General features: G+C 33.5%; 2 protein-coding genes across 2 annotated transcripts; one reads left to right on the top strand and one right to left on the bottom strand.

Annotated features, from left to right (window-relative positions):
- The first annotated feature begins 597 nt into the window (after positions 1–597).
- On the top strand, positions 598–2,266 carry LOC120083220 (uncharacterized). Its single transcript, XM_039038879.2, has 2 exons — positions 598–739; positions 1,735–2,266. The coding sequence occupies exon 2, from the start codon at positions 1,746–1,748 to the stop codon at positions 1,917–1,919; it is 174 nt and encodes a 57-aa protein (XP_038894807.1). The 5' UTR covers positions 598–739; positions 1,735–1,745; the 3' UTR covers positions 1,920–2,266.
- Positions 2,267–3,396: 1,130 nt separating this feature from the next.
- On the bottom strand, positions 3,397–9,123 carry LOC120082475 (NADH dehydrogenase [ubiquinone] 1 alpha subcomplex subunit 8-B-like). The gene is made up of 3 exons (XM_039037659.2): positions 8,908–9,123; positions 8,476–8,681; positions 3,397–3,716 (listed from the first exon to the last, which is right to left on the bottom strand). Exons 2-3 carry the CDS (start codon positions 8,661–8,663, stop codon positions 3,584–3,586), a joined length of 321 nt encoding a protein of 106 aa, XP_038893587.1. The 5' UTR covers positions 8,664–8,681; positions 8,908–9,123; the 3' UTR covers positions 3,397–3,583.
- Positions 9,124–9,943: the final 820 nt, after the last annotated feature.

Below are 9,943 nucleotides of genomic sequence, written 5' to 3'. Positions count from 1 at the left end.
TGTGATGTTAATATAAACTATATGTTACGTATTATATTAGATATAAGATATAATTTAACACACATATAGATATATATAGTTAAAATTAATTTAAATTTAAAAATTCAGTTTTTGGAAGGGGAGTTATTGGATAACCACCCCTAACCCTTTTCTCTCATTAAATGTGGGTTATGGCCAAGTTTTTTATATAGATCCTTTGCCTTTTCTTGTAAACACACAAAAGAACTTAGGGGGAATATTACCGACACATTTAGATTTAGACCATATACTCAATACAAACTGAAAAAGATAATATAACCTTCACTATAATATTGTTCACTTTGAGCATAAATATTTAAAGATTTAAATTTGAAAAAAACAAGATTTGGTTGCAACGTATATAGGTAGTTAAAAATCTTCTCTAAGGGTATCTTTGAAATATCATTAATATCCTGCACGCGAAGAAGGGATGATTTGCCATCATTCTTTAATAAATTTCAATTGGCCAAATATCCAAACAAAACAAACTTGCTATATACTTCAATTCCTCTAAAATTTTCAGCCCACAGCCTATTTACTCATCATTTACAAGCCCAATCTGAAAGCCCCAAGGAAAATAAATAAAACAAATAAACCCTAAATATCAGTCATCCTCACGCTGAACTTCCTCTTCTTCACATTTCTTCCACTAATCCCCTCCGTCTATCCCTACGCCCCTTGTGCCGATCATTCTCGCTGGGCCTCTGCCTTGCCGTCGCCGGTCAGTGTCAACCCTTTAGAAATTGATTCATAGCTCGTTCTTTAATGTTGCCTTTTTCTCTTATTGAAAGTATTGGAACAAATCACTCCAATAGGTTTTCTCCTGTTTCAACTGCTAAAAATGGATTGCTTATTTGTTGTTTTCCTGCTCGTAATGATTGGGTTAAATTATGAATTTAGTCTTTCAACAATCATTTTTGTGACTATTTGGTTCATGAACTTAAAATTGTAAGTGATAAGTTTATGAAATTTTAATAGAAGTGTTCAATAAATCTCTAAACGGTTGAACTTTAAAAAGTGTTTAATAATAGATGTTAAGATTCATTTTTATCTTGGATCTCGTTTGAATCTAATAGAACTATTTAAACATCTTTTAAATTTAGGAATTTTTTAAATACAACTTTGAAAGTTTAGGGTCTCATTAGATATAAAATTCAATTCTATATCAGCTCAATTAGTTAATTTTAAAATTTTTAAATATGTCAAAGGCTTATTGGATACAACATTGAAAGTTAGGGTTGAAATTAAACCAACTTGAAAGTTTAGAGATTGGTGATTTAGCATGATATTGGAATAGAAGTCCTATGTTTAAATCACATAATTTCATTTAACTTAGAATTTCCACGGTTTCATTGCAAATAGCTGCTTGAATATATTTTCTTATACTCATTTTCTTCATGCTAATTCTATAATATAGCATATCAAGAACTAGCTTTCAAAATAATGACCTGTTGAAAGACACTTGAGAGATGAGACAATCCCTCGACTCTAAAGGCCTTATTGAGAGGCTAGAATGTAATAGGTTTATAATGAAGCCTAATTGGGTATTTTGGGCTCGGTTTGTAATTCTTATTACATTCTCTTCCACCGTTGATTCTATTTCAACTTTGATTTTAGCATTTTATCATAATCTTGGTTTCCAGTAATCCTGATTACATTCACAAAGATCCTAAATGACTGGATGAGTTCTTTTTTTTTTTTTTTTTCTCTTTTTAGCGTGTTAGGAAATGGGTGACAAGAAAAAGAAAGCTACCATGTTCATCCGACTTGTATCAGCTGCTGGGACTGGATTCTTCTATGTCAAAAGAAAGCCAACCAAAATTACAGAGAAGCTCGAGTTCCGAAAATACGATCCCCGGGTCAATCGACATGTTTTGTTTACGGAAGCAAAAATGAAGTGAAAGAAGAGAAAAAAAAATCGTCCTTTTAGCTTGGACCTATTCTTCTTCCAAATTTCGTTTGGTCCTTAGTTTTTGGAGGCTTAGCAATTAGTCTTCTCCAATTTAGACTGATGTTTCACATTTGCTAGTTTTTCCCTTGGCTCATCTTCATCCTTTTGTGAAACACATCAAATTCTATGGCCGGGAATTGTTTGCCCCCTTGATCTCTTCTGGTCAAATGTGTTGAGATAAATTATAAGATATAGTTTTGAGTTATTAAGCTTGTTACATCTTAGACTTGATTTATTTTTATTTGTAAAACAGAAAAATTCTATGGGTATGAATTCTTTGCCCCTTGATATCTTCCAGTGGAATGTGTTAAAGAACTTACATAATATACTTTTGACTTGTGGTGTATGTAGTGATTTTGAATTAGTAAATATCCAGGTAGATTTATTCATTTTAACGGTTAACGTTTTGATAAATAAATTAAATTTTGATTATATATTTTTAACTTTGGTTCATTTTAAGCTCTTCTACTTTCAAAAGTTCATTTTGATGGTTCATTTAAGTTTTTATACTTTCAAAATATTGAATTTGGGTGTTATAATTTTAACTTCGATTCGTTTTGATCTCAAGCTTTCAAAATACTCATTTTTGGATTTGTACTTTTAAAAGGTGATCATTTTGGTTCCTTCTAAATGAAATGAAGGGATCAAAATGATCATTTTTAAAATATACTAGTTGTACTTTTGTAGACTTAAAATAAACCAAATAGAAAAAATAGGAACTAAAATAATGTTTTAAACGTAATTTAAATGTTTCTTAGTTTGCCTTCACCATGTCCATTGCAATTCCGATTATAACTGATCTAAAATCCAAGAGTCTGGTTATTTCAACTGATATTATGTAATATGTTTATTTCTGCCTAGAAAAGACAAAAGTCATTGAATGCATTCTTAGAAAAGTAAGTATAATTCTTGTTTCTTTCCTTCCCCATCCAACACATGTTTAATGCCAGTTGCATTGCCCATTTCAGATTCTGCATTAGTCCATAATTGTGGTAACCTAATCAACTTGAACCATCTGAGACGTATTACAATCTAAGTAATTCTTTTAGTTCCCATTCTACGTTGTATAATATATGCATTAGAAAAACAAAAGAATATAAAATGTTAAAACAAGAAATACAATAGGAGACCCCTAAAAAAAAGGAGGTCAATCTAAAAGAATCACACAAACCTGATGATTTACAAGATCACGTGAAATAAAAACCAAGTATTGAATCTAGTGCTATCTCAGATATCATATACATTTGTTAGTTGAACCTTCACTGCAAATTATCTACATCAACCGATCTTCATGCGTTGACGTGAACAAAAATTTCTACATCAATTTTCATGAAGCAAATCACCAGATATTTTGAACAGAGAAACTTTAAGAAGCAACAGACAGAGATTGCTCATAACAATAATAATAATAAAAAAAAAAAAAGGGATGACAAAAATATTGGTTATCTTCTGTTTGCAACAATGTATCGGGTTCGCGATCCGAAACATACACAAAATAGTGCATTGTTTGAAGAAAATAATGTTAAACTCAGAGAGGGAAGGCCATAACAACAGTACTTGCTCATTTGCAAACAAGAAAAATTTATTGGAATCAGTTTACATATATGAAGAAGATCATTCCAAGGGACAAGCTTTCTCAAATGCTTCTTGCTCTTTGCGACATAAATCGAACTCATTTGTATGGTAATACATGCAACCGACATACGCATCCATCTCTTTTGTGCACCTTTGATGAAGATCTTTAAGCCTGCAAACAAAAGCAGCCTTCCGGTTAATTAATTTTCTTTTTCTTTTTAAGAAACCAGACTTTCATTGAGCAAAATAAAGGAATATACAAAGGCATACAAAAATGGATTCTAATCCAACTGAATCAAATCACGATTATAATTACAAAAAGACCTAGTTACCAAACCAGATCGGAAGGGGCATTAAACCTCAAAACCTCCTAAACCGAGGCAGAAATTAGGATAATTATTTAAACTAGTTGTCAAATGTGAAACTGATGAAAGGCAAGTGATTGTATGATGAGAGAGAATACAAAAGATGAAATGAAAGGATGTATCACTCATAAAATATTCAGCTAAAAAGTGATAAAATAAAAGTGGAACAAGAACAGGGAATAATTGTAAGAGACAAGAAAATAGAGAATGGCAATGAGCAGTAACGGATTCAGAAATTTTGTTAACGAGGGGCTTCATATAATTTAGTAAACATAAATATAAAGGGTGGGATTTGAACCTGAGTTTAGAGGGGGCTAGTATGTAGATTTAACACTAAGCTAGCTAGTGGTTCTGATACTATGTCAGTTTTTTTATATATATATTATATAAAAAGCATGAAGTTGAGGGGGAGTTCTGGGCCTATACTAAATCCGCCCCTGGTAATGAGTAGTGACTGCAGTCTCATGAGCTAAAAAGTGACACAGCCAAACAAACCAGAGGAAAAAAGATTAGTCACAGTAGAGAATAGAGCCAAATATTTCAGAATATCAACAAACTAAAGAAAACTGAATATTCTTTCTTTTTCTTTTTTTAATAAACTATCAAATGCATAGTTAATAACTATTCTGCAGCAGTCACAAAATCTAAAGTATGATGTTAATTGTTGGAAAAATAACTTGTAATTCAAAAAAAAAATGTTTAGCAGTTATTTCTGTAAAAAAAATAAAAATAAAAACATTACTTGCAATTCAATATATCTTGGAAAAAAATCATTGAATTTTCATTTTATAACAGTTTATGTCATATTCCTTATTTTCCAAATAAAGTAGTGCAAATACTACTTCATGGATATCAAAACCAATAGAATGCCCATAATCCATGCTGCAGTACTATTTGTCTAGGAAGAAGAACATAGGAAAACAAGAAAACAACGCAGAATCAGAATTATCTTCATTTAACCATCTAATATTAGTTTCACTATTTCACAGCCATATATTCAACTACTGAAATATCCCTATACCCAACGCTGCAGAAGCATTTCCTAGAAGGTAGATCTTAGGAACAATAAAATGGAAAATCAAGATAATTACAAATCCCTCAGGAACAAAAATTCTCAACTTAAACAGTATTCAGATGTGCAGTAACTATAATCGATCAAGCATTTAGACGTTCAAGCAAAAGCTTTTGCATCCGAAAATTGTGGAATTAAAATTGTTCATTCATCATTGTCATCTAACCTCGCATATTTCTAATAACATTCACTTATATCCACGTTTTTTTTTCTTTTAACAACATACAAAACCTTTCATTGATCAAATGAATTTTTTTAAAAAAAAATGTTCAGTTATACAAACTTCCAAAGGGAGTGGACAAAAAGAGAAAAGTACCAACTAAATTAGGAACATGAAAGCATCCCAATTCGAACATCTGAAAAGATAAATCATCAATAAATTCTGACAAGGAACACCATTTGAAGTTTTCAATCTAGCTAAACTTGAATTGTTCAAAGCACTCAAACCAACCCGGTTGTTTATTCTCAAAAATCCTTTGAGTGCGCTCCACACTCGCAGATAGTTAAAATAATAATTATAATAATAATCCTCAAGTGATCCATGAAATGATCTTCATTCTTCATTAAACAAGCTAGTTTATTAGAAATTAGTTTATTCTATTCAGTCCACCTGTTACTAGGCCACAAGACTTCCATCGTCTGGTATCCTTGAATTAGTCTCAAAAACAACAATTACACAATCATCTAAAAATTTTAGAAAAAATATTCTTTGTCAATTATACAACTTTGAGAAGGATGGACCGGAGGCAATGTTTTCGAGTGGATGAGGAATATTTTCTGCATGGAAGAAAAAACATAGTGCTTCTTCATATGACTCTTCCATGAGGGTTTTTTTCTTAAAAAATAAAAAAATAAAATAAAATAAACATTTCAATGATTAGTGAAAAAGGGAAAACCTCAAAAACCAATAGGCAACTACAAGAAATATTTCCAATTGGAGACTAAATAAGACAATCTAAAAAGATTAAAAGGGTGCTTATCCTTGCACTAATAAAAAGTAGTAGACAAGACCACATCCATAAATCTATCAAAAGAGGAGGAGGAGTCCTTAAAAATTCGCACCAAGACTCTTCCATGAGGGCTTCATTAATATTGACCATGAGAAATGGATCTGAATCCATATTACTAATACCTAAATCAGAAACCATATCGGTCTCCATTGCAATTATCTTTTTCCTAATTTTCATTTTTAATAAGAAATTGAACTTTTATTAAGAAACATAAAAGGATATACAAGGACATACAAAAAACAGGTCATGCAAAAGGGGCCTAAACCTGTATAAAGGGCTCCCAATCCAAAAGAATAACACCTAACTAATAATTACAAAAGTTCTTAGAGGCCATGACCTATAAAGAAGTATAGAATCTAATAGTGTCCCACAGAACATCCCAAGACCAATCTACCCCCTAACAGTTTTACTATTTCTTTCAAACCGAACACAAGCTTGCCAAAGAACTTCCCCCTTTCCCTTGAAAGGAGGGGACAACATGACCTCCTCAAACGTAGACCTGCAATCTCTACTATAAACATACGAAAGACCAAAGTAATCCAAAAACAAATCCTAGATCAATTGCATGAACTGGAAATTCCAAAATAAATTATCAAGAGCCTTCAAATCTCATCTGCGCAAAACACACCATAGCAACACCAAATACACGGGAACAAATGTGATCCAAAGTGTTGATTTTCCCATTCCAAAAATATTATACAAAAACTTCATACTTCTTTGGGATTCCAGCCTTCCAAAGCGAGGAGAACAAAAGGGCCTTTGGGAATTCCAAAATTCTAAAGAGTCGGGTACTTATCTTCAAAAGTCCACCCAATAAAGTGGATCCAACAACAAACTTCCTAAGAATCTTGTCTTTGCCTTTCAAGGGCCAACCATTTAGGCTCCAAACGATCAGTCATTCTCGCAGCAAGGGAGGTAGATGTCAATCCCAAAATCTTTGAAGAGGCAAATCCAGCATTGATAAGCAACTAAGCAGTGCAGAAAAATATGATCCAAGGATTCCCCACTTTCTAAGGAAAGGAGGCACACCAACAGGCTTAAAGCAGTCAACATTTCTTTTGCATCACATTTTGAGTATTAAAGCTCCTGTGAGACACAACACGAAAACACCTTCACCTTCTTAAGAATTTTAAAATTCCAAATCGTATCAGTCATAGTATGCCCGATAGTCAACCTATTTCTACCAAACTTCAAGAGAAGTTTCTAGTAGAGTAAGCACCAGAGAAGTCCACCTTACCCCAAGCGAAAAGCATCCAATTTGCCAACCAAAGCAATCCAAGCTTGGAGCTCTCAATCAAAGATGCCCACTCCTAATGCCCCAATTCCATGTTTCATTAATATCAACCAACAACCTGCCACTGTCGCCCCTCTTTCCTAAGAGAAGCTATAAATTTCTGGAAAAGCTTCATGAAGGGTTTCCCCAATCCACACATCCTTCTGAAAGCAAATCTCCCACCCGCCGCTTTGAATTTAACAAACTTACGAAACAAAGGTGTCAAACCATGAGCTGTTGTTTTTTTGGAGCAACCTTTTGGCTGAGGGATCATCCATCCTAGAGACCCTTCACCATAAATTCTGCTTACCACTTTCCTCCAAAGGGCTTTCCTCTCTATTGAGAATCTCCACAGCCATTTTGAGAGAAGAGCAAGAATTTTGTTTAGAGACACTATCCCCAAACCACCATTGCAAACGGGAGAGAGGTGATTTTCCACTCAACCAAATAACTATGGGCCTTGTAATCACCACCACTCCCAAAAAAAATCTATGCCCAACTTCTCCATACTATTAATAGTGCTCACCATAGTTTTGAGGAGAGAAAAATAATATAATGGAAGCCCATTAAGCACAAAATGTAACAAGGTTAGGCATCCCCCTTGAAAGCAAGGAGCTTTTCCACTCGGCAATCTTTGCTTTGAACTTGTCAAATAACCGTTCCCAAGAGGCGAGGGAGTGGTGGTTATCATCAAGGAAAAACCAACGTAATTTATGGGAAGATGATCCACTTTACACCCCAACTCCACCGCCAATCCGTTAATTCCACTGTGCCTTCTGAATGTGGAAGACCTCCACTGTCCGTTATTTCCACCGTGAATCTGAGCTAATGGTGCTGAGATATGAATTGGTGACCCCATACGACCATGGACATTATCATTTAGTCAGATACATGATTATAAACGTAAAATATCATCAGAACCTGTACTAATTATTTTATGTCAAACCTAAGAAATACCACTTATTTTCTTTTCAGTTTCCTGGTCCTCTATTTCCTAGCGGACCAGAAGACAATCATATGATTACTAAAGCAATGTATTCCCCAACCCCCTATTTGCTAGAAGACGATCATATGATTACTAAAGCAATATATTTCCTAACCCCCTATTTGCTAGCATATCAGAAGACGATCATATGATAACTAAACCAATTTTCTCGAGAAATGCGAATCCATACTTTGGCTAAGAAAAGAACAAAATGTTCTTCGCTTACAGGGAGAGGACGCATCGAGTGACTTGATGGCCTTTCTCCAGGCATTTCTCCGGGTTGGGATCCTTCTGTTTGCACTGTAGGTATGCCACATTCTCCGATCGACACTTGTTCGCAATGTGCTTTGACGAGGACATTAGCACCGCCGATGTAGGAATTGGATCTCCTGCAGCATTAACTGCGCTCGCCATCTCTAATTCGATCAATTCCTAATTTCACCATGAAAAAAACAAGATAATTTAGCTTGGTAACATCGCCAAAAAAAAAAAAACAAAAACAAAAACAAAATTGCTTCGACATCGTGGCAGAAAATGAACTCAAATCATTTTTCATTGTCTCCTTACCAACGAAACGAATTGGCTCTCGTTACAGAAAAAAGAAAAATCTAAAAAACAGAACAAAAAAAATTCGTTTCTGAATTTGAAAATTTCTAACCTTTCAATCCACTAGGACGAATTCCGTAAACTGAAGAGGCAGACGAAGGACTGAAGACGAACTGAAGCTGACAAAGCCGAACAGCTGAAGCAGAACGAAGACTGAGCTGAAGCAAACGAAATTGAAAGAGGGAGAGCCGAAGTTGGAGGCCCAAAATGAAAAATTTTATAAATTTTATAAATGGATTTTGATAAATGGCAACAAGCCTAATTTTTCTGAAAAATGGCAAATCAATGTTTTTTTTATTAAGAAATCCGAATTAGTAAAAGACTAAAGTACCCTAAATAAAAGATATTGCCATCCAAATTCTAAGATAACGGAGTTTTTTTTTTAAAAAAAAAAAATAATGTTATTTTAATACATATGGATGAATATAAGGTAGGATTGAAAGTATTTTTAAAAATAGTTTTTTGCTGAAACTATTGACAAAATTAGGGTAGTGAAATCGTGTACGGGTATACGATTTCCATGTAGCAAACTCGTGTACGAGGAGAACAGTTTAATCCAGTCAGCACCACGTCGATTGACTGGTTGACCGGTCGCAGAAAAACTCGTGGACCGAGTCCACGATTTGTTTTTCTTTTTTTTTTTAAAAAAAATAGATTGACTAATTGTATATATATTTTTTTAATTGAAGATGTACAACAATATTAAAACTTTAGGAACGGGTCTACAATTACATAAAATAAATTCATTACATAAAAATTACAATTACATAAAATGATTACAATTACATAAAAAGTATAAGTACATAAAAGATACAATTACATGAAAAATATAAGTACATAAAAAATACAAGCATATAAAATATACAATTACATAAAAAATACAAGTAAAAAAAAAATACACCTAATGACCCAAAGATGAAGCACCTAATGTACGTTGTGGACAAGTGCTTCTGTTATGTCCTCTCTTGCAAATTATACATCGCACTTTTTGGCTTGTCTCTCTCCAATCCATTTCATTATGAATGCACATACTTTTTACCCAACCCTATTCTCTTAGTAAGTCCGCATTTGGACGAACTTCTGTAAAT

The sequence above is a fragment of the Benincasa hispida genome, chromosome 8, assembly GCF_027475165.1.
Source record: "Benincasa hispida cultivar pf3 chromosome 8, pf3_genome.v1.1, whole genome shotgun sequence".
NCBI lineage: Eukaryota > Viridiplantae > Streptophyta > Magnoliopsida > Cucurbitales > Cucurbitaceae > Benincasa > Benincasa hispida.
This window is presented reverse-complemented; position numbering and strand designations above follow the sequence as displayed.

Coding starts and splice junctions, on each gene's coding strand:
- LOC120083220 (XM_039038879.2), top strand. CDS start 1,746: ATGGGTGACAAGAAAAAGAAAGCTACCATGTTCATCCGACTTGTATCA.
- LOC120082475 (XM_039037659.2), bottom strand. CDS start 8,663: ATGGCGAGCGCAGTTAATGCTGCAGGAGATCCAATTCCTACATCGGCG. Junction 3,717..8,475: donor ACTCGATGCGTCCTCTCCCT/GTAAGCGAAGAA, acceptor TTTTGTTTGCAG/GCTTAAAGATCTTCATCAAA.